Source organism: Coenobita brevimanus, chromosome 23 (assembly GCF_032717465.1).
Source record: "Coenobita brevimanus isolate Jiangsu-jjx chromosome 23, ASM3271746v2, whole genome shotgun sequence".
In the NCBI taxonomy this organism is placed as follows: Eukaryota; Metazoa; Arthropoda; class Malacostraca; order Decapoda; family Coenobitidae; genus Coenobita; species Coenobita brevimanus.
Window position 1 is genome coordinate 63,401,672 of NC_136976.1, and position 25,565 is coordinate 63,427,236.

General features: G+C 40.5%; 1 protein-coding gene across 1 annotated transcript in view; it reads left to right on the forward strand.

Annotated features, from left to right (window-relative positions):
- Positions 1-25,565, forward strand: part of Usp16-45 (ubiquitin specific protease 16/45) — a gene marked incomplete at its 5' end in the record, with an annotated part of 224,445 nt that overhangs the window by 93,891 nt on the left and 104,989 nt on the right. Inside the window, 4 exons of the mRNA XM_080267023.1 lie at positions 1,457-1,720; positions 3,701-3,823; positions 15,424-15,679; positions 21,800-21,879. Coding sequence (XP_080123149.1) covers positions 1,457-1,720; positions 3,701-3,823; positions 15,424-15,679; positions 21,800-21,879 — 723 coding nt within the window. The remainder of the gene's footprint in view (positions 1-1,456; positions 1,721-3,700; positions 3,824-15,423; positions 15,680-21,799; positions 21,880-25,565) is intronic.

Here is a 25,565-nt window from a genome sequence, read left to right on the forward strand (position 1 = left end):
CTCAGTTTCTGTTCAATCCTTATTTCACCTTTCTTTGTCCTTAAACTGTCGCTTTTCATGTTCTTGATTACTGCTTCCATCTTTGAAATTCGAATCATTAATGCCTTTATTAATTCACACATGTCGGTTTGATGGTCAGATCCCTTTAAATCACCACATTCATCAAACATACAGTATGCTGCTCTGCTCTACCTCCCCCACTTGCCATTTTCTTCTTTTACCAAAATTCCCAAAGAGCATCCAAATGTTTCAAATGAACAGATGAATCTCTCCACCTTTGTCAGTCACCAACAGTTTAGAGACAGGATCTCATCCTGTATAATAAAATTAGGCAAATTTTCGGGAACCTTCATGCAGATGCGTGTCTTCTTGTCTTGTTTACATCCGTGTGTATGTGTGTGTGTGTGTGTATTTAGCTATTTGTATATACCTGTTTGTAATAAACAGGAATTGAGCAATGCTCTTGTTATCCTGTCTCCATATCCACATTTGTCTAGTCTACTTTTACACACATGAATGTTTTTCGCTTGCACCACCTCTTTGTCTAATTCGTTCCAAATACTTATGTATTTACCTAATATACCTAAATTTGATATACAGAAAATGAGCTACGTTCGAGGGATCCCATCTCTGTTTCTCAGTGAGTCATGTTTAGCGTTAAACTCGTTTAAGTTTTAAGACTGGACGATCTCTTTGTCCAGGCTATTCCACAGGTCTGTACTTCTATGAGGAAAACTATATTTCTTGATATCCATCAAGCAGCTTGATTTGTTCAATTTCATTCTGTGTTCTCTTGTTGCTCTCTTATCCTATACAAACAGATCTTCTCAGTCAGTTTTATCTACTCCTGTCATGATCCTGATCACTGCAATCATGTTGCCTCTCTTTCTCCTTTCCTCTAAGGAAGGTAGATCCAGCATTTCCAGCCTCTCTCTGTATGACAGATCTGCCAGACTGGGGACCATCTTGGTTGCTGTTCTTTCTGTTCTCTCAGTCTTGTTTATATCTTTCTTTTTGTGTGGGGACCACAGTACCGCTGCATATTCTAACCTGGGGTGGATCATGGCCACTATCAATTTTTTCATCATCTCCTCATCCATATAGTGTGTGTGTGTGTGTGTGTGTGTGTGTGTGTGTGTGTGTGTTTGTGCATATGCATGTTTGTGCATATGCATGTGCCATAATTCCTTACTGTTGCAGTCCTTCATTATGACCTTGGGTTTTAATTTAGAGCTTTCATCTTAAGCCAGCTGCCTTGCAAGCCAACCCCTTCTGTTTGAATCACTTCATACAGCATACAGGGAGCATGAAAATAGTAATGTATTCTTTCTTTCCTGTTCCCAGTTAAGCTTGAAGGTTACTAGGAAAGCTCCCTATACCCTGGCAGTACAGTTTTATTTAATACTATGTACAGTATGCTTCTTCTTTCTTGTTAATGAGTTGTCATCTTTCTTAGGGTCTGAGCAACCTGGGGAACACCTGTTTCTTCAACTCAGTGATGCAGAGTTTGTCACAAACTCACTTCTTGACCCAGTTGCTGGATGTGCAATGTCAAAGTGGCCAACAGGTTTACTTACCTGGCCGCTCCAAGGATTCAAGTTTGGATGGTACTCCTAATGGGGATGTAAAGCCTGACAAAAACACCATTGAGAATGGCAGAATATATCCAAAGCAGAAAAATACCAAGGAGGAGAAGGAAGATGAAGAGGATGTAGAGTTGGTAAGGATTTGATTACTTCATGAATTTACACATGTTAACAAATTTGTTATACCTTCTCATTCATCTTAGAGTTGCTGTAGAGTTTTGCATTACATTTGAAATACAGATGTCTTACAAAAAAAAAAAAAAAAAAAAAAAAAGCTACACTTTGTTCATGATCCATTATTTTCTATTTTCTGATGAGCTGTTAACAAGAATATTTTATATACAGTATATATATATATATATATATATATATATATATATATATATATATATATTATAGTTGATACATGAGATGATTTTCAAGGAAGCTCCGTGCATAAGACAGACTTACTGTATATATATATATATATATATATATATATATATATTATAATTGATATATGAGATGATTTTCAAGTAAGCTCCTTGCATAAGACAGACTTACTGTTGCCAAGTATTCTCAGCTGTGCAGAATGTAAATTTTGAACTGCAGAAATTTAATTGAGGCGCCCCCTGCTGAAGTGATGCAAGTGACACAAACAAAAAGTCGAGAAAACAGCGTTTGAAAGTTAGTGGGCTGGTTCACTCCCGCTTGCCCTTGCCTCACTTCACCTCTAGAGTGGACGTGAAGCAAGGAGCAAATCGGTGGCACTAACCTCATTTCCGACTCTCATACACTGTTTTCTTGGGTTATTATTAATCTACTGATAATACATGACCCCTTGAAGCACATGGCGCTTTTGTACCTTATATTTTAGGTACCTCCATACGATCTCACTCAACATACGATTTGTCAGAATTGCATGGATAAAAAAATGGCATCCTTTACCTATTAATAATCCTGTTGTTTTAAACTGTCTGATTAAGTGGCTGATGAAGACTGAAGGCCTACCCAAGCCATTGCGAGACAGTGACCCTGATAATAATAATATTGAATGTAACTGCTTTGTCTTATTACCATACTACTTGGTCACTTGATATGTTCTTGATGTCAGTACTTAATAATTTCCGCTTCATAATACAGTGAATACTATTTTCTTGAAAATTAAGAAGAAATAGGTAATATAAAACTCGTAAGGACTTTTCAAAATAATATTTTTCTTTAATGTAGCCACGTACACACAACTTTGTTTTTACCTAAAAAAAAAAAAAAAAAAAAAAAAAAAAAAATGACTTCTTTCATGATACTATTCTTATTATTTTTTCTTAACACTAACTTAACACTAAGGCTTTCTCTTGGGTACCTCGCTTAATCATAGCTGTAGAACCCCCTTTGGCACAAGGGGTCAACGCTGAATAATATATTCTTGTTAAAAAAAAAAAATAAAAGTAGGTAATGTAACACTCATAAGGACTTCTCAAAATAATTTTCTTTTATGTAGACACGTACACACAACTTGATTGTTACAAAAAATAATGACTTTCCTTTCATAATAATATTACTTCATTTCTTAACACTAGCTTAACACAACGAGCCATACAGGTCAGAAAACCACACACAAAAAAGAAAGAAAGAAAAAAAGAAAAAGGTAAACCAGTTGATACAAGGTGGGAGCCATGACTGACGGCCCTGCTGCGCTCCCATTGGCTGGCGGGCACCAGGATGTTAGTGTCCTGATCGGTTGGGCACCTCTCTCAGGGTCTTGCCTTACTACAGATCGGAAAGTTAAATCTTGCAGCATTTACCCCAAAAATTCTTGGTTTTGTGTAGGATTATGGACCTTATGACCACACCACTTCCCTGAATCACTTTGGGAAACTTACTTCACAAAGAGCTATTATCGTACTACTTGATGCAAGTGAAAACTAAATTTCGACCGAGGTGTCACTTGCATCACTTCAGCAGGGGGCGCCTCAATTTTATATTGAATATATCTGGCAGCAGACTTGTAAAAATGAAAAATTCATCGTTGGTCTGAAGGATTAACAGATTAATGCCTTCTGCTGAATTTTCTTCTTATTATTGTAATGATGATTATTATTATTAGTATTATTGTTATTATTATTACCCTGCAGCTTCCATTGAACCTATATCTGCCTGAGGGTGGTGGGTTGACTCTGGCCACTGCTGCATTCTTGAAGGAGATGCATTCAAATGGAAAGACCCTCACACTCAACCCAGGACATCTCTTTGGCCAGGTCAGCATCTGTTCACACTTGTCATCTTTGGCTTCCATTCTACTGTATATTTGCTTTTCTGTTACTCATCTATCCCATATCTTCCATCCATCCATCCATCATCCAGTCCTGTGTTGCCCCATGAGGAGCGTAGGAGCCTGGGGCTAGGTAAGTTGGTCCTGACATTTAAGATGAAATTAACCAGCCTCACTCATCCCTTAGTGGCATTACGTGAGCAGTAAACCCCAACCACCCCTTGGGTATAAACCTGCACCAGCTTAATCAAACTGGAGCACCTTAACTGCCTACACAACCACCAGGCACCATACTTTGGTTAAATGGTTACCACCCAGCATAGTAAATGGTTTCCTGGTGTACAGGAAACCACTTGGCTTGTCAGTCAGTGTAGAGTCATCCATAGGCAGAAAAAAGATGAATGAAGGAAAGAAAGACAGAAGAGGAAGTGTAAAGTCATCCATAGGCTGAAGGAAGAGGAAAGAAAGAAGGATATAAAGACAGAAGAGGAAGGAAGGAAGAGAGGAAAGGGCAGTCACCTGAGAGCAGCACTACTTCGAGTGGGTGGATGGTGTACGCCCCCACCGACCACATATCTTCATTATTGATTTATATTTTTTGTCGTTTTGCAACCAGTACAGGCAACCCCCCAAATTCACAGGATTGAAAATCACAGCCCCTGCTTTTATGTGGATTTTCCTCCCAGCAAAATTCTTTTTTAAGCAATCCGAGTCCATGGAAAGCACTGGGAGGCATTTACAGCGTTTAGCAGCGTCTGTTATTTCCCGCACGTAACACACACAGCCTCAGGCTCGGGAGGTGGTGGAAGTCACCAGGTAAATAATTTGCCCTAACTTATTTTAGCCATACCCATTAAATGCTTATTTGTTATTAAAGGTTTTATATAGTACTTCAGTATATATTTGTGATATTTTATGGTGTTTTTTGGTCTCAGCTATGTTTTTTTTTTTTTTTTTTTGGTCTGTGCACACTGCTGCGGTGTCGGTGGCAGTTGGCAACAACAAAATTGGCCTTAATTCTTATACCCATGTACAGGTTATTTCTTGTTGAAGTAAATTGTATACTGTACTGTACAGTAGCGTGCATATATTAGTGCTGTTTTAAGTCGGTTTTAGGTTACTGTGATGGTTTCTAGGGGCTTACAGGAGTTATGGGCTACATTTTGGGGGGGGGGGGTTGCATCAAAATTACACAGATATCCAAATTCATGGGGGTCTGTGTCCCCTAACCCCCGTGAAATTGGGGAGTTGCCTTTATTGCCGTATTCTTTCAAAAAGTTGATTCTTTGCTGTCAGTATTTTCTTATCTTTTCATAAAATTGCATCCCTTAGGGGTGCACACCATCCACTCACTCAGTATAGCGCTGCATTGGGGGTCTCTCCATTCCTCTCTTCCTTCCTTCCTCTTCTGTCTTTCTCTCCTTCATTCATTCCTCTTCCTTCTGCCTACAGGTGACATTGCACTCCCCCTTCTGTCTTTCTTTCCTTCATTCTTTCCTCTTCCTTCTGCCTATGGGTGACTCTAAGTGACAAAACAAATGATTTCCTGTATACCAGGAAACCATTTACTATGCTGGGTGGGAACCATATAACCAAATTATGCCACCTGGTGGTTTAGTGGGTAATTAAGGCACCCCAATCAGATTGAGCCTGTGTAGGTTTATATCCAAAGGGTGGTTGGAGTTTATTGCTCACATAATGCCACACAGGGATGCATGAGGCTGATCACCCTCATCTTAACTGTCACGACCGATTTGCCCAGCCCCGGGCTCATACGTTCCTCATGGGGCAACGTAGGATTGGATGATGGATGGATGGATGGATGAATCACTTTACGTATCTCTTGACTAATACAGCAGTCACACTACCTATCCTATGAGAAGTAAAAACTCAGGTTATTGAGAGAGCGTTAGTAATGTCACTTATGGTGAATGGTGTGGTATCTCAATTTTTATGTACGCAGATGGTGCTGTGTTGTCTGATAATAGTGAACAGGAGCTTTGTGGACTTGTGCAGTTTTGTGAATGTCTGTGCACTGTGGTTTGAAATGTGTGGAAAGTAAATGTTGTTGAGGAAAGTTACAATATGCAGTATGGTAATTGTTGAGAGAGAAAGTGGGTATCACAGTGATCTGCTGGTTAAAGTAGAGACAAGATTAAGTGAGGATGTTGAAGTACAGTACCTTGGTGCCATAATACAGAGGAAAGGTAAATGTGCAAAGGAAATGGAAAGCGATGTACAGGGAAAGAAGGTGGCTGGTGCTGCAGTATTAAGACCGTGAATCTAAACAGAGGTCTGATTGTGGAGGCTGCAAGAAATATTAACATAAGGGTGTCAGATGTTGGAATAACATGAGAGCAAAAAGTCAAGAGTAAGAGCATTGGAATAGAATTATTGAGGAATGTGTGTGGAACATGTAGATAGTGGATAGAATGTGAAGTAATGTAATTTTTGAAAGGTATGGAGTAAGGAGGTCCATTGATAATAAGGCTGAAGAGATTATACCTAGATGGTTTAGCCATATAGAGGGAATGTATATTTAAGGGTGATATAAAGGGTATGTTAGTATAAAGGTGGGAGGAGATGTGATAGCCAAGAAAAAGATGAACAGTATAATAAGAAAGTGGTTGAGAAGCAAGAAATGAAGTTGATGAGGCTAGGGAGTTGACAGGAGATTGAGTTGGTTGGATTAATTATGTGCTGAGGAACACATGGCAAGGTTTTGGCACCGTTATACTTTACAGTTGGCAGATTGACTCAGTCTGACTGGTTTATGCTAAGCACATATGTAAAGAAGAATAGCAAAAAAATATATGTAACTGGTTTGGCTTGTGAGATGAAGCCATAACCACAGAGACTTGAGTAAAATGTAAATGATTTTGGCCAGTTTCATTGCACATTCTGTTGATAGTTCTCACACTTTCATAATTTTTCTTTCCTTGTTTATGGATTCTGCCATACCTCTTTCCATCCTTAAGTGGGAAAATAGGTCAGGATGATGATGGTGATCATATTTATTACAGTTATAGTGAAATAGAATTCAGCTATAACATATTTATATATCAAAGTACAACAGTAGATCATTATTTTATTTTATTTTATTTTTTTTTATTATTATTTTTTTTAAGACTACCCAAGTCAGCCTTCATACTGTAATGACGTAAGAGTAGGCATTTTGTGATACAGGTTAAAGAATGCTTAGAAATCTGCATTGCTACATGAAGTTCATTCATTTCCTTTCTTTCTTCTGAATATGTATCTTATATTTTAAGAATTTTAGAAGCTACAGGCAAACCCTGGATTAACAGTGCAATTTGTTATGTAAAAATCCATCGCTAGGCGGGGTATCATATATCAGGGCGTATTTAACATGTAAAGTACTGTGTAGGGATGCATTTTTGAGCGTTGGGATTCCACCCCAACCATGTCCTAAACCCACCCAAATGAGTCCAAAAACAAGTTTATATGCAATCTAAATGGCCTAACAACTGTAAAAGAAAGTAACTTAAGCCCAGAACTAGTGCCTGTCCTGCTTGTACCCAGTCAAGGTGCGAATTGTGAAGGAGAATTGTTGATGTTTTGATGGGGAATGCGATCGATGATGCGATCGGGATAGCCTCTTTATGTTGTTTTAGTTACTGTTCTGGTTGCTGAGCTCCTTTATTTTCTTCTCTCTTATTTTCCAACATTCAAAATGTTTCCCTTGAACAGGCCAAATGTAAACACATGATTTATCTATGTCACAGTTTTCATCAATGCAGGAAATATTTACTGTGTAAGGCTTTCATAATTATTAATAAATTATTATTCTGTATTCTATGATAGGTTAGATGTTCAGTGGTCAAACATGAAATATTCTTTGTTGAGTCCCCAAGTTGTCCACACTGTTTTGTACCTCGTCTGATGGGTGAGAATCCATACCCCAAATGACTGTTTACTCCACCTGTGACTAAAACACTATTAATCTAAGTCTAAAAACAGTTTATAAATCAACCTAAATACAAAATTTTAGTCTAAAATATCATCGAAATTGGTTTTAAAAAAATGAAAAAGCATCATTAAACCAGGGCTCGGCCATCGTTGGGCGAGTTAGGGTTGTATTTCTACCCCCATCGCCAATCCGGGGTATCGGGGTTTGCCTGTACAGTGTGCCACATTTGAACCTGGGATAGCATCAGTGTGAAGCAGAATTCCAGCTAAACTTTGTGAACGTTCATTCATAACATTTACTCAGCCTATCAGCTAATAAATGGCAACCCCATTCGTTCATGTTACTGCCACTGACAAACATTTGAATACACAAAAATATTCAAGTGCACCCCCTGCCAGACCACTGCTATGCACTGATGCTGTCCCAGGCTGAACTGTTACCAATTGTACTCTACCTGCAGTTTTCTGCAAAGGATATTTCTAACTCAGTAATATTGTTTTTTGCTGACAGTTGCATGGAATGGATGCATCTGTAAGTTTCAGGATCTTTCAGTATGTATTTTTGGCTCTCATGTCTAAAGGAACTGTGGAATTTGAAAACTTCCTTTTTTTTTTCTCTCTCTCTCTCTCTCTCTCTCTCTCTCTCTCTCTCTAGTAAAACCTCTCTATAACGGACTAATTGGGGCCCAAGCTCTTCTGAAAAAGCGAAATTTTGACAAAAGTGACATCTGGACTTCCCCCTGCAAACCTAGGATCCAGACATTAGTCTGGATCACACCACTTTTTTTTTTTTTTTTTTTTTCCATTAGAGCTGTTGCTTCATTATTTGTTATCCATCTTGTATCCAGCAATCTATAGTCGTTCTATTTTATGAAGGCAGTTTGGGTGGGGCGCTCTGGGACCTCACACTGTTAGCTCTGTTGTCACATCGCCGCCGACACACGTGTAATTATTTGTGTTTACCTCTCTCTCTCACTCTCCTATTTTAAGCTAGTATCTATCTATCTATTGCCAGACGCCTCAATCCCGTTTGGGGTGGCCACAAACAAATCACCTCCAAGTCGCCCTGTCCCCCGCCATTTCACTGCCCTGCTCCCAACTCACACCCCTCTCTCTCATATACCTCTCCACCCCATCCCTCCATCTCATCCTCGGCCTCCCCCTCCCTCTTCCCCCCTCCACCTCACTCACATACACTCTCTTTGTCAGTCTTTCACCCTCCATCCTCTCCACATGGCCAAACCACCTCAGTGTGTTCCTCATAATGCTTCCTATCACATCCACATCCACACCACAACGCTCCTTTATATCCTCATTCGTCAGCCTGTCTCTCCACGTGACTCCACAGGCTCCTCTTAAATAACTCATTTCCACTGCTCTCACTCTTGACTTGTGTCCTTCCAACAATGTCCAAGCTTCACTTCCGTACGTTAGAGTTGGTATCACAATACTGTCATGTAGTAACTTTTTCACTTCCATGCTCACTTCCCTGTTTCTTGTCACTGCTTTCAAGGAACCAGCAACCTTTCTTCCCTGCTGTACCCTTTCAAGCACTTCACCCTCCAAACCTCCATCCTTACTCATCACACTACCCAAATACTTAAACGTACTCACATTTTCCAATTCCTCACCATCTAACCTCGCTGTACATTCACTAACTTCACCTCTCTCAAAGACCATCACTTTACTCTTCCCTACATTCACCTTTAGGTTCCGTTTCTTACACACTCTCTCAAACTCATCCACCAAACCTTGCAGCTCCCCTTCGTCTTCACTCAACAACACAGTATCATCTGCAAACAACAGTACAGGGAGTTTCCAAACACTATCCTCTCTCACCAGGGCCACTCCAACTACTTATAAATGAATTTTAAACACTCTGTATAGATGTACAGTAATCCCTCTAATATCCGAACGCCCAATATCCGAACATCCCCACTAACCGGACATAATCCTCCTGGGATCCAATATTCCCAAAATGGGCCAAAAGCCGCAAAAAATTAAAAAAAAATCTGACTTTTTTCCCTCCCATAATTTGAAATTCCCGCCTGGCGCCGAACAGCTGTTACACCATGGCCTCTTCACCCCTTCCTTCCTCCCCCTCCCCCCTCCCATGTCAGGTTGCCATTTGGTATTTTTCATTACCAAGTGTGGGCCAATTTGGTAATGAAAAATTCGTTTGGTAGTGCATTAGAATAATGCATTACCAAATGGATTTTTCACATGTATGAGGATACACAGGATAGAGATGGTGGATTGTTTGCTCTCTCTGATTAATCTACTACCCTACATAGTGTGAAAATAATCAACATGGTGTTAGTTATAAGGAGAGCGATTACATGTATTTCCACTTGTATATATAATTAGTGAAGAATATATGCTAGCTTTACGAATTTGGTAATGAAAAGTTATATTTGACAATGAAAGTTGAGGAGATTGGTAATGTGGCTGTTGCGATCTGGCAACTCTGTTACCCCACCAACATCAACAGTCACAGCTTAACTCCGATGGAGAGCAGATACTCATAACAGTGCAAGCCACAGGTGCTTGTTTTTTGTGAATAAACAGTGAATAAACTGCAATACCTTGCCACTAGAACACACAGGAATTTACAGTGTTGTGCAGTGTTAAGAAATTAGAATTTAGAGTGCAGAGGATTAACTGTGGACTGCAAACTGGCGGTTCAAACCAGTCTAGGAGCAAGGGACTTGTAAGTACCCAGAATGTTTAATATTGTATAAACTCACCTCTAAAACCTCATTTTATGGTTCTTTTGCATTTATTTCAGTCTTTTATGTCCCTTATTGGTGTGATTTGGGTCTTAAATAGGTGCAATGCGTGTCCAGAGGGAGTTGTATAGGTGTTTTTCAGAGTTAGGGTCCATAAGTACAAGTCCATAAGCTGGGGCCCAATATCCGGACAGGACCACTATCCGGACCTGCCTATGGCTCTATTACGTCGGATATTGGAGGGATTACTGTAATTCAAAAAAAAAGCTGTCGTATAGTATAAATCTCATAAGACTTGTCAGCGTTGCCTTTGAGATGTTGTCAGGTGGTGACATGAGGGACATCCCTGTGTGAGTGGGTCATACTCGGTCAGTCTCCCGCCATGGAAGCTATGGAAAAAAAAAAAAAACGCACCTATAGACTTTTACCCCAGGGATGGTGTGGCAAAAAAGTTGAAAACGAGAGAAAAAATTAAGAAAATACAATTAGTAGTAGTTAATATATAATATGAGAGAGAGAGAGAGAGAGAGAGCACGTGTGTGGTGACGATGTGGCAACAGAGCTAACAGAGTGAGGTCCCAGAGAGACCCACCCAAACTGCCTTGATAAAATAGAACAACTGTAGATCCTCAGAATTCTGACCCACTCCAGTGCCCATCATCAACATCACGACAACCACCCAATGCCCATCCAACGCCCATCATCAAGGTCTCGACATCTTACCCAAACATCCTCATCTTCCACCATCCTTCAGCCCATACTGGACTGAGGTCAGGCAGTCCGGACCACTTCTGGCTTTATCAGACTTTTCAAGATATATAAGAATTTAGTCCAGTAGGCTCCTCAAGTCCAGTAAAAGCGAATTCCAGTATACTGAAGTCCGTTATATTGAGGTTATACTGTAAATACTGTATATATATATATATATATATATACCACAACTTTGTAGATGCTTGTATCATACCCTACAGTATTAAGCTGAAGAAGAAGAGGATGTAAAGCACAGTATACTCCTAAGTACAAATTATGTTTAACTTGGCTAGTTTCTTCTGATATAGTAGTACTGTATTTCATATCTGTCAAGTTACAGGTGTACTAATTCAGTATGCGTTGTTTTAACCCTTTCAGTTTGATGACATATTTTCTGTATATTCCTTCTGTCCCCAGATGATTTTACTCAACTTGGGAATGATCTCTCGTTTGGAAAGGGTTAAAGCTGTTTTTAACCCTTCCAGTTCGAAGTCTTTCTCCAAAGAAGGTTTCTCTCTGTTAGTATCAAAAATAAAATCATAAGTACAGTATGTCATCAGACTTGTGGGTTTAAGAAGTTATTGTAAAAAGTAGAATTCACAGTGTTGCTCAGTGAAATTAAGATTATTGATTGATGATTTAAATGGCATCAGTAGTGACTGTAGGACAAACCAATTAAAAGAAATCATGTATAGTAAAGTTGCAGATCACATTTGTCAGTTTTAGCCTAAATGTCAACTCTGATTCCATCAGCCCAAGAAGTTTCTCCTAAGATGAATCAAGTAATTGATGGTGGCCAGAATAAGATGAAAATATTGCCATCACATTACCTTGTCATAAGCAAGGAACCAGTTCAGTGACTAGATAATACTTCATAAATGATATTGATTTATGATCATCCTTGAAACCAAAGAAGGAAGAAAGGAGATCCAAGATCAAATTAGATTCTCCTCACACCATTTGCTCTGCATTTAATTTTTATCCTTAATATTTGGAACATTCATGAAAGTATATGGTACAGTATGTGTCTGTTATTGTACAATAGGTGTTACAATTTGCATGTGTTCATGGTTTCAGGGAATGTCTTAACTTGGACTTTTATTTCTCAAGATGGTACATCTTTTGAAAGTTCAAGAGAGTGAGTAGGGGAGGGTTCATTACCTTAATCCTCCCCTCCTCCATAAACTGGCACGTAATGATATCATTAATATTTTTTGAAATACTAACTGTGGTATGCAGAAAGGCTTAAAGTGTGGTAGAGAACCTATAATTAATTGTTTTCAGAAAACATGTTAGACATGTTTCTAAATAGTGAGTAATGAATAGGGTGGTTTCTGGAGTGGTAAGAGATGTGGACCTGATGTTTGCACTAAGAAATTTAGTGGACAGATGATGAGAGAAGGACTTGTCATCAGCAGCATCAAGTGTAACACCTTGCTTTCTCCTGGGATATGCCAGACAGGATATGCATGCGACTTTTGGTGTCAGACAACTTTATCCTTATGTATTCCCAGCCCTTTTATTACCCAGTTTTTTTCTCTGGGAGGTACTACCATGAAAGTGGTGTGGGGTAAAAAATCTGGTAGCTGTCATTATGCATCACTTAGATGGGGATTCAATCACATTTACAGAATCAGATTTTGGGCTGAGACTACTGCACATGTGGTGCTTATATCTCTTCTACATAACTGAAATCTCTTCCTTATGGTAAGCTAGACTTAGCCTTGGATGACAGCTGGCTTAGGAGGAGGAAAAGTCTGAATCCAGGCCTGAGGCCATAGTTATACATTGCATTGGCCAGCTTGCACACTCTTGATGCAAAGGTTGATGAGAGTAAGGCCATATGGCTATTGAAAAACTATTGAGTGGCACATTAGTGGTGCTAAAGCTGCCTATCACCAAGTATCACTGTTATTTGCTATTTTCAGTTGAAAAAGACATATACATGCATGCATGGCCAGGGGCTTGAAAAACATAAATGTAAATGTGTACTTCTGAGTTTTTTTTAGTGTCCTCAACAGGAAGATTTTAAAGCATCTCTCATCTTATATTCCTCTTTCTGATGACTACTATGCAGTCCATTGGAGATCTTACATATCATTCTGATTTCTATTCAGCCTCCTTTCAAGATTTCAGTGACTTCTTTCTATTGCACTGGAAATCTCAGTTGCTTGTGATAGTCTGGAATCAGTCTCTAATTACCAAACTGCCCTACAGTTATTTTAGTACCTCTTTCATTGTCTTCATCTCCAGTTTCTCTCTGGTCATTCCATAGCTACTGCTGTTGTCAGCCATTGTTCTTCTAGAGGTATCACTAGTGTTCCTTTTGTTTTGATCTTTTCACCAACACTCTTGCTCCTATTCGTGAGTGATCTCTTGCGCAATACATCTGCTCCTGTCAACTGATCCACTAATGACCCCACTCTTCACTTTTCCCTCTGCTGATCACAGCATTCATCACAACAATCTTTATAACAAGATGAAACTATGGTGTACTTGACTTCCAAGTTGCCACTTATTTTATTTTATTTCCATCCATCCATCCATCCATCATCCAATCCTACGTTGCCCCATGAGGAGCGTAGGAGCCCGGGGCTAGGCAGTTGGTCCTGACATTTAAGATGAGAGTGACCAGCCTCACTCATCCCTGAGTGGCATTACATCAGCAATAAACCCCAACCATCCCTTGGATATAAACCTTCACCGGCTCAATCCGATTGGAGCACAATAATTACCCACTAAACCACCAGGGGCCAAAATTTGGTTATATGGTTACCACCCAGCATAGTAAATGGTTTCCTGGTGTACAGGAAACCATTTGGCTTGTCACTCAGTGTAGAGTCACCCACAGGCAGAAAGAAGAGGAAAGAATGAAGGAATGAAAGACAGAAGAGGGAGTGTAAAGTCACCTGCAGGCAGAAAGACGAGGAAAGAATGAAGGAAAGACAGAAGAAGATGGAAGGAAAGAAGGATGGAGGAGAGGACAGGGTAGACACCCGAGAGTAGCACTACATTGAGTGATTGGATGGTGAGATTTTTTTTAATTAGGGCAGTAGAAGCCTTGTTGCATTTAATGTCTGCAAAGCTCAGTTCCTTCTCTGAATTTGAGTTTTCCACATGACCATTGCCTTATCATCTGTAACACACAACTCAATTCTTCATCATCTACCAGTATTGTCTTCTTCTTTTTTTTTTTTTTCAAATTGGCTGCACAAGATTAAGTATGCAGAACTGATTTTGTGCTATATTTAACCCCTCTCCAAAATGACTTTGTGCAGGAACCTTATTCACTCCTGTATAGAGTATAATTCTCGTGTATGAGGAGGCTCAGCACAGTATCAGTTTCTACCATATTTCTAAATATAGTGGAGTCATGCGAGTTTCATCTCATCAGCTATTCTCTTAATTGATTTCCTTCAGCCTCTCTTTCTTCATCACAATGTTGCATCTCTTTCTCAGCTGTATTGTTACTATTCTGGTTGCTGCCCGTCTGAACTCTGCTTGCATCTCTTCATCATTATGGTGCATGTGCAACATCTTTTTAGCTGAACACTCTTGCCCCTTTTCTGTCCAACACTAAGGCAAGAGCCATCTGGAATTCCAGTCTTTCCTGTATGCACATGGTTAACTTCATTAGATTATTCCTGTTTTCTCCCCCGTTTCTGTGTTATTTTAACAAAATTTATATTTAAAAATCTGCCCTTCCAATCCAGAGTCCTTTCATTCTTCATCATTTGTCAGAGAAATTAGCAAATTACACAAACTGGCAATCCGTTCCTCCCAAAAATGCCAGATTTGTGGTTGAGTATATGTATCAATACAGGCTGTCAAATATACACTGCAGTAGTTTATTACCTTAGCCCAATGCTATGTGTATTATTTTTTATGACATGATTCCCCTTAACACACCGTACTGGAAGAAAGTGTCTGAAAAAGTTTGTAAATATATGATTTTCACAACAGTGTATACTGTATCTACTTTTAGTAGGATTACCTGTGGAAACTTTTTTTTTTTTCTTCTTCCTCCTCTTCTTCTTCTTCTTCTTCTTCTTCTTCTGCTTCTTCACATGTCAGAAATATCTTTGCGGAATCTAGGTATGTTTTCCCAGTTACAAGTAAATTCATTCTTTGAACTCCGTTAGTTTGTCAGAGATTAATGAGATTTGTTATCCAACAGATTTGCAAGAAGAGTACCCAGTTTCAAGGATATGAACAGCAGGATGCCCATGAGCTTTTGCGATGTTTGTTGGAGGCCATACGCAATGAGGAGATTCTGCGAGCAAAGAGGGCTATCTTGCGAGCATTTGCTCTATCAGAGAAGACAGACCCAAACACTGTTAGTCCACGACTCAAGAAAATGATCAAGGGATACGGCAGGCAGGCAACTCACACTATTGTTGATCAGATATTTGGAGGGCAGCTAATTAGTACAGGTAAATGTTGAGTTTTGGCAGCTTTTCTGTTTTATGCTGATATGGATATATACAGTACATATATATATATATATATATATATATATATATATTGTGGTAGGTGAGGACGCTCACCATCCACTCACTCGATGTAGTGCTGCTCTCGGGTGTCTGCCCTTTCCTCTTCATCCTTCTTTCCTTCCATTCTCTTCTGTCTTTCTTTCCTTCATTCTTTCCTTGTCCTTCTGCCTGCAGGTGACTTTACACTCCCTCTTCTGTCTTTCTTTCCTTCATTCTTTCCACTTCCTTCAGCCTGTGGGTGACTCTACACTGAGTGACAAGCCAAATGGTTTCTTGTGCACCGGGAAACCATTTACTACTCTGGGTGGTAACCATATAACCAAATTTTGGCACCTGGTGGTTTAGTGGGTAATTATTGCACTCCAGTCGGATTGAGACGGTGAAGGTTTATATCCAAGGGGTGGTTGGGGTTGATTGCTCATGTAATACCACTCAGGGATGAGTGAGGCTGGTCACTCTCATCTTAAATGTCAGGACCAACTGCCTAGCCCCGGGCTCCTATGCTCCTCATGGGGCAATAGTAGGATTGGATGATGGATGGAAGTATATACAGTATATATATATATATATATATATATATATATATGTATATGTACTCTATATATATATATATATATATATACTGTATATATATGGATGTGGATGTGATAGGAATCGTTAGGAGGAATACACTGATGTGATTTGGCCATGTGGAGAGGATGGAGGGTGAAAGACTGACGAAGAGAGTGTATGTGAGTAGGTGGAGGGGGAGAGAGGGAGGGGGAGGCCGAGGATGAGATGGAGGGATGGGGTGGAGAGGTATAGGAGAGAGCGGGGTGTGAGTTGGGAGCAGGTCAGTGAAATGGCAGGGGACAGAGCGACGTGGAGGCGATTTGTTTGTGGCCACCCCAAACGGGATTGAGGCATCTGGCAATAGATAGAATAGATAGATATATATATATATCATCATCATCATCATTATCTGTATATATATATATATATATATATATATATATATATATATATACAGTGATCCCTCGCATCTAGCATGTTTCAAGTTAGTGATTTTTGCGTTTAACAGTAGCTTGGAAAAGGTACTAATCCTGTGTATTTAGCGATTGTCTTACGTGTTTTGTGATGTGGGGTGTGAAATGCCTTGCCTGTCTGCCACCAGACCGCCATTATTATCATTGTTGTGAGCGTCTGGTGACCTTGGGTGCTTATTTTTCTCTCACAATGCAGAGCTTTTGTCGTTTTTCGCTGGTGAGTAGATGTGTAACCATACAGTACTGTATCTTTATAATGTATTGCTAATACACTGTGTTTCATTTTCAGCACTTAAAGTAGGAAATCGGGAGTCAAAAGGGTGACTTGGGGGATGAGTGCGGACTAACTGATATTTTTCCATTATAAAGTATACTTCGCATTTGGCGATTTCGGATTTAACGATGGTTTCACCACACTAATTAAATCGCTAAATGCGAGAGACGTATACACACATACATTACATACATACATATCTGTTTATGTATCTGTCTGTCTGTCTGTCTCTCTCTCTCTCTCTCTCTCTCTCTCTCTCTCTCTCTCTATATATATATATATATATATATATATATATATATAATTACACACACACACAGTATATACAGTATATACAGTCGCCTCTCACATAACGCACGAATATTGTTCCTGGCAGGTTCCGCTTCTGACATCCCCTTGGCCACAGTATGGTGGACAGTTGAGAGTTTACTGTACAATGTACTGATTATTTTCCTTTTATATGATTATTTGGTAATTTCTGTTATATTACTAGTACTGTATTTATTTCAACCATGTTGGCACAGTTCTAAAGAGCAAGTTAACCCTAGATTAGCAAAGTCAGGATTTGTATGTGAGTGGCAAGGTGGTACCTGATTCAGTACCAACTTTGGAAAAGGAGAATGAACATGAAAATGATATAGATTTTAATTTAAAAAATTTTTCAAGGTAAAGCAATGTATTTGCAAGAGTTCTAACCTAAAAGTACTGAGAAACAAAGAAAAAATATAATTTTTATGAACTAAATAATGGGCAACTATGTAGCAGCAATGGGAGCGTCAGACACATCCCAGGGCACAGTTACACGTCCACCTCTGCCTCCTCCACTTCCTCCCCCTATATTGAATGTTTCTGTTGTTTACCTTCTTTTGTATAACGCTCTTTTAGCTGCAAAATTACACACGTAAATACATAATTATATTAACTAGTAAGCATATACAGCCTTGACCTCATGTTAGTGGCAAGGTGGTACTGAAAAATGGACCAAGAAGCATAAAACCAAAATTTTACACGGGAGTAAAACCTACCCACCATGCATGACCACAGCAGACCTTGAACTGAGAAAACTGGGGAGGGCGTCCACAGACGCCCATAGGCGGCAGCGTGCTAAAGTTGAATAAGCCTATGGTACCGACTTTGGTGCCACCTTGCTAATCTAGGGTTAAATGTGCAAATGAAGTAGAAATTAGCACAACCCAAGTAAGAACGAAAAGTATGTGGTCCTTTGAAAACCTTCATGTTGATCTGAACATGAAGCTTTGGACACAGTTTCCCATGGAACCACAGGAGGCTGACTGTGTCTGCAGTCTCATGTAGATGTGATAATATGTCATCATTATGAAAAACTGAAAGGGTCTCGTAATGCTGAGGACAGATTGGACTTCTTGTGATGCAGCTAGTCATGGACTGGACGTATTTTAATGTAGATTATCTGATTGTGTTTCCAGATTTCCATGAAACAGATGACACCCATTTCTCTTGGTTATTTTCTGGGTATTCTGTTTCTCTTTGCCAAACTTGATGTAGATGACACAAAAACTATATGCCAAGAATGTAGTCTAGTAAAATGGGGTGTTCTTTTTCTAGCTTTAACCATGGCCTGTATGATCAGGTCGTTTTTGGCAGAATATGTCCAATTCCAACTTCATTGAAGAATTTTAAGGTTTAATCATCATATCGTATAGTTTGTAAAGCCCCAACGTGCTTGCATGCATTGGCCTTGGTCACCTAATGGATGCTCTCCATGCTGCTCGATCTCTGGCAATCTCCCTCTTCAGTCCCTTATCCCTGAGGTCACACTGTGACCTCATCCCAGGCCCATTTTGGTCTGCTTCTTGCAGCCCTACCCTCAGCATTCACATCTCTTCGCCTTCTGCACCTAATTGTCATTATCCATCCTCTTATTATGCCCAGACCATCTCAGTTTACCTTTCCTCATCACAGCATCAAAACATTCAAGTCCAGTCTTTCCTCTCAACTCTTCACTCACAATGCTAGTCCCCTCAGGTTTTGCATTGAAGGATGCATCACACATCCATCCAATCAGTGTCATTTCTGTACATTTGAGTTTATGAATATCCTCATCCTTGACTGTCTAAGTCTGTCTCTCTTACAGCATCACACCTCTACCTACTGTCACCAAGTATCAAGTAAATAGATCTGTCTGTCTGTAGCCAGATGCCATAATCCCACAAGGGGTGGCTGTTTGTCTTTGAGTTAGTGGTTTTATGGGGAGAGGCACAAACCCTCTGCCAACCCACTTGTTGACACGTAGGGAACACGTATGGGTTGGTTATATGGTTATCACTCCTCATTGTATATGGTTTCCAGGCTTACAGGAAACCATTAGACTTGTCACTTAACCCCTAGGGTACGCAATTCTCCAGCCTCGACTACCCCTCAGGATGCAAAAACAGGCCTATTTTTCGACTTTCTCAAAGGTTAAAAGTTATATGCCCGATTTATAGAGCTTGAAATTACACGACTGAAAACACAGACTCCACCCTCCTAGACCCAATTGTTACTGAGCTATGGCCCGTCAAAGTTGATAATAGTTACTTGTCATGGCCTCGGTGAGAAAGAAAATACGCCACCTGCACCTGTTTTCTTCACAAAAATACGTACAAAAATCACCAGAATTAATTTTTTTTTGTGTGTATAGATATTATAAACCAATGTAATGTGCTTAGAAAAATATAAAATGGGGACAAACCCTCCCAGTAAATATGATAAATAATAAAAATTATCCTTCCCTCCTCTTCTCTCCCCATACCTCCAGTCCCCTCCCTCCCTTTCCCTTCCCTTCCTTCCCCTCGCATAACCTCCCCTCCTCCTCCTTTCCCCTCCTCCCTCCCCTCCCTGCTGAGCTTTCAAATCTAGCTAGGGAAAATGGTCATGAACCCCTCCTAATAAAAATATGATAAATAGTAAAAATTATCCTTCCCTCTCCCCTCCCCATACTTCCAGTCCCCTCCCTCCCCTCCTCTCTCCTCCCCTTCCCTCCCCTCCCCTTTTTCCCCTCCCCCTTCCCCTCCCCTCCCTCCAAGCTGTCAAATCTACTGTACCTAGGAAAAATAAAATTTCCTTTTCAGGTGGGTTTCGAATAAAGACAGCTGAAATAATTGTGGTGTGCATATCTATATGCAAAGGCATGAGTAAATTACAGGTAATGATTCAAAAACAAGTGTCATAAAGTGTAAAAAATATGCAAAATATTCGAGGCTGGGGGTGGGAGTGGGGGTGGGGGAGTGGTAAGGCCAGGAGGGGATGTATGGGGATGGAGGGATGGGAGGAGACCACCACTGGATACAAAGATAGGGTCCCAGTGGATTACAGGGATATGGAAGGAGGGTAGGGGGGAAATACCCTCCCCCCAGATGACTGGGGGGGGGACATGGGGGGATCCACATGAGAGGGGGGAGATGCATGGGGAGGGTGTGGGAGGGGTGGTGGTGGTGTCAAGAACGGTGGGAAGTAGGGTAGTAAGAAGGTGGTGGTGCAGAGGGAAGTGGCGAGAGGGAGGTGGGGGGTACACCCCCCACCGCCTGGGTACGGGCCTAGGTCCCCCCTCCGGTGTGTCCAACACTTAGTTTCTGATTGGTTAGAAGCCATCTATGTCACAGCCAGGGTGGAGCCAGCTACCGCCATTTTTTTGTGGATGTTGCATGATTGACGCTGCTCGTCCTTTTAAGAAGTTGTGCAAAAAGCTTGATTGACGAGCTTAGTACTTTAGGGGTTAAAGTAAAACCACCTGAAAAGGAAGGAAGGGTAATAAAAAGGGACAGGAATGATGGGAGAAATAAGAAGGGAGGAGTGGAAACACAGAAAAAGAATGATAAAGGTAGCTTTTTTTTTTTGCACTTTGATTACTTCTCTGTTTTCCTTTCTGTTATTTATTGTAAATCCTACCCACCCATTGTCATAGGATACTTGGTAAAAGGTGGTGGTAATGATGATGATGATGATGTTATCCATCCATCATCTAATCCCCCATGAGGTGTGTTTGAGCCCGGGGCTAGGAAAGTTGGTCCTGGCATTTAAGATGAGAGTGACTAGCCTCACTCATCCATGAGTGGCATTATGTGAGCAATAAACCCCAACCACCCGTTGGATATAAACCTTCACCGGCTCAGTCCGATTGGAGCACCTTTATTACCCTCTAAACCACCAGGAGCCAAAATTTGGTTATATGGTTACCACCCAGTGTAGTAAATGGTTTCCTGGTGTACAGGAAACCATTTGTCTTGTCACTCAGTGTAGAGTCACCCACAGGCAGAAGGAAGAGGAAAGAATGAAGGAAAGAAAGACACAAGAGGGAGTGTAAAGTCACCCACAGGCAGAAGAAAGAGGAAAGAATGAAGGAAAGAAAGACAGAAGAGGATGGATGGAAAGAAGGATGGAGGAGAGGAAAGGGCAGAAACCCGAGAGCTGCACTACATCAAGTGAGTGGATGGTGAGTGCCCCCACCTACCACAGTGATGTTATCTTGATCATGAATATTCCCACAGATGAGTGGTTTGTATAGGATCCATAAGTAGGAGTAGGAAGGTTACAAATAAATGCTCACTGGCAAACCCTTCACATTTATAATGAGAAGTAAACAAGTAATATTGTTAAGTGATGCATTTCTTCATAATTCTATGTAAAATCTAGTGCTCATTTTTACATTTGCTGTGTACCATTGTCTTTCATGAAACAGCTGAGTAAAAAATAGTAACATTGTCAAAACACCTGTAGTTTTACACTGGTATTTACTATTTTCAGTGTTTTGCGAAGAGTGTCACTGGTCCTCACAGGTTTTTGAGCCAATGATGGATCTTTCCCTGCCAATAAATGAAGAAAAGGTAAGAGAAATGGTCAGTGGAAAAAAAGAAAACTCTGCATGAGAATACAGTAAGTTCATGTTTTGCATGAACAGTATTTGTTTGGCATAATTACTGGCCTTTTAGCAACATTGGTTCATATCCACTTGCCAGTTTTATGGTAAAAACTTCTTGTGTTGTGTTAAAAATTACCATACATGCTTTGTAAGTTGATGTGACCAAAAATCACCATTACATGCGTTGTAACTAATTTGATGTGACCAGTAAATGTTGTGTTATCATCCTGTTATTTGTATGAGTTAGAACTGTTGGGGGGGAAAAAAAAAATGCATTCAAGAAACTACAGTTTGAACACTTAATAATATGTATTAGCATGTTAGCCCACTGTGACTCTAATTTGCATATTTTGTAAGTTGGTATGACACAGAAATGTTGCGATCTGCACATTTATATAACATAGAATTATGAGAAACGTCTGTCTATCTAGCTATTGCCAGTCGCCTCAATCCCTGAAGGGGTGGCCACAAACAAACCACTGCCATGTCACCCTGTCCCCTCTCATTTCACTGCTCTACCTCCAGCTCACACCTCCCCTCCACCACACACACATACATTCTCCTCATTAGTCTCGTTCTCCATCCTCTCCACATGGCCAAACCACTCATTGTATATCTCCTACTGCTTTCTATCACATCCACATCCAGACTACAACACTTCTCCTTTTCCTTATTGTCGGTCTGTCTCTCCATGTAACTCCACATGCTTCTCACAAATAACCCATTTACACTACTCTCCCTCTTGACTTGTGTCCTTCCAGCAAGGTCCAAGCTTCACTCGCATACAATAGAGTTGGTATCACAGTACTGTCATGCAGCGACTTTTGTACTTCCATGCTCACTTATTTATTTCTTATCACTACTTTCAAAGAACAGCAACCTTTCATCCCTGTTGCACCTTTTCAAGCAGTATGGGTTCCGTCAGGGACGCTCCACTGGCGATCTTCTCACCTACCTTTCAGACTCCTGGTCATCCTCCTTTCAGGACTTTGGCGAAAGCTTTGCCATTGCACTTGACATCTCAAAGGCTTTCGATCGAGTCTGGCATAAATCTTTAATTTCCAAACTGCCCTCCTACGGTTTCTATCCTTCTATCTGTGCCTTCATCGCTAGCTTCCTTTCTGGTCGTTCTATAGCCACTGTTGTAGACGGCCATCGTTCTTCTCCTAGATCTATCAACAGTGGTGTTCCTCAGGGCTCTGTCCTATCACCAACTCTCTTCCTTTTATTCATCAATGATCTTCTAAGCTGTACATCTAACCCTATCCACTCATACGCTGATGACTCCACCCTTCACCTTTCCATTCGGTTCCCGCAACGCCCATCTCAACAGTTACTTCAACAAACAAGGGATGAGGCTATGGCACACCTAATGTCTGACTTGGCTCGTATCTCTGACTGGGGTAAAAATAATATGGTTGTCTTTAATGCATCTAAGACTCAGTTCTTACACCTTTCAACCCGACAAAATCTTCCACAGGTATATCCACTAATGTTTAATAATATTCAGCTTAATCCTGCATCATCCTTGAACATGCTTGGGGTTTCATTTACTCGGGACTTATCTTGGAAAGATCATATTACATCTCTTTAAAATCTGCTTCCAAGAGATTGGGTGTGCTAAGCCGACTCCGCTCTTTCTTTACCCCTGCGCAATTGTTGACTCTATACAGGGGTTTTATCCGCCCCTGTGTGGAGTACAACTCTCATGTGTGGGGAGGCTCCCCTCATACAGCTCTTCTCAATAGGGTGGAGTCAAAGGCTTTTCGTCTCATTAACTCTCCTCCTCTTACTGACTCCCTTCAACCTCTGTCTCTTCGCCGCACTGTTGCATCTTTATCTCATTTCTATCGCTACTTTAATGGTCACTGCTCCTCTGAACTGTCTGCTTGCATTCCTCCACCTCTACGACGGGCGCGTAGCACCCGTCTGGCAGCAAACTCTCATCCTTTTTCTGTCCAACTCTCTAATGCAAGAGTTAACCGTTACTCCCAGTCTTTCATTTATGCAACAGGTCAGCTCTGGAACTGTCTCCCTCTGTCTGTATTTCCTGCTGCCTATGATCTCCAGTCTTTCAAACGCAGTGTGTCCAGGCATCTCAAAATGATCGGATCTTGAATTTGGCTCTATATTGTATTTTGTTTTTCTCTTGGAGGGAACTGTTACTTCGGGCTCATGGCCTTTGGTTCCTTCTTCCTCGCATAAAAAAAAAAAAAAAAAAAAACTCTAAACTTCCATCCTTACTCATCACACTGCCCAAGTACTTAAGTGCACTCACATTGTCTACTTCCTTATCATCCAGCCTCACTGTACATTCAGTGACTTAATTTCTCTCGAAGACCATAACTTTACTCTTCCCTACACTCACCTTTAGATTCCATTTCGTACACTCTCCCAAAATCATTCACTAAGCCTTACAGTTCCCCTTTGTCATCACTAAACAGTACAGTATCATCTGCAACCAGCAGTACAAGAAGTTTCCAAATGCTGCCCTCTCTCATTGGGGCTGCTCCAACATCCACTTCCCTACCTTGTACCTCTTTTATAACCCCATCCATGTACAGATTGAACAACCATGGAGACATGGCACATCCCTGTTTCAATCCAGTATTCAGATAAAAAAAATTCACTCGTCACTATCCACACGCACTGCAGCCTTACCACCATCATACGTACTCTTCACGGCCTTCAACAACTTCCCATCTACTTCATATATTCTTAATATTTTCAACATTCTTTATTCACTCTCTCATATGCTTTCTCCAAATCTATGGTGGCTGGATACAACTTCTCCTTCTCCAGAAACTTTTCCATTAAAGATCTAAGGATGAATATCTGATCTACACAACCACTTCCATTTCTAAAATCTCCCTGTTCTTCTCCATCTAATTCCTCTGTTATTTCCCTAACTCGGTCAGTAAGTATCCTACCACATACCTTTCCCATTACACTAAGAAGACAAATGCCCCTATGATTACCACACACTTCTTTTTCCCCTTTTCCTTTGTACAGGGGAATAATTATACCTGACTTCCAGTCTTCCAGGACTCTACCTTCCGCCCGGGCCAGTCTGCATGCCTTCCATATCCATTCTACTACTATCTCTCCCCCATGCATCAGCATTTTACCACACACACCATCAATTCCTGGGGCTTTCCCCATTTTGACTTTCTTCATTGCTTCCAGTACCTCCATCCTACTGATTTCTTCCTCTCTTCTCACCTTCTTCCTTCTCCCAGCCATCCCCAGCCACTTATACTCGCATTACTTTCATTCTCTGTGTTTATCATTTCCTCAAAGTATTCCTGCCATCTGCTCATTGTTTCTCCTTTCGCCACCAATAATCTACCATTTTAATCTTTTACTCCCCTACTAACTTCTTTATTACACTGTTCTTACTAACTTCTCTATCACCATGTCCCTACTTTATCACCCTGTCCCTACTAACTTCCTTATCACCCTATGTAAACTCTGCCTCCTTCCAACATTTTCTTACATTCGCTCCTCCTTACACTCAAATTCCTTCCAAATTCCTCATCCACTCTCTTCTTACTCTCTCTCTCACTAATCTTTTCACCTCTCCCTCTCTACATATAACTGTTCCTTTCATCTCTGAATTTCCTCCATGCCTCTGCTTCCCATCCATCCACT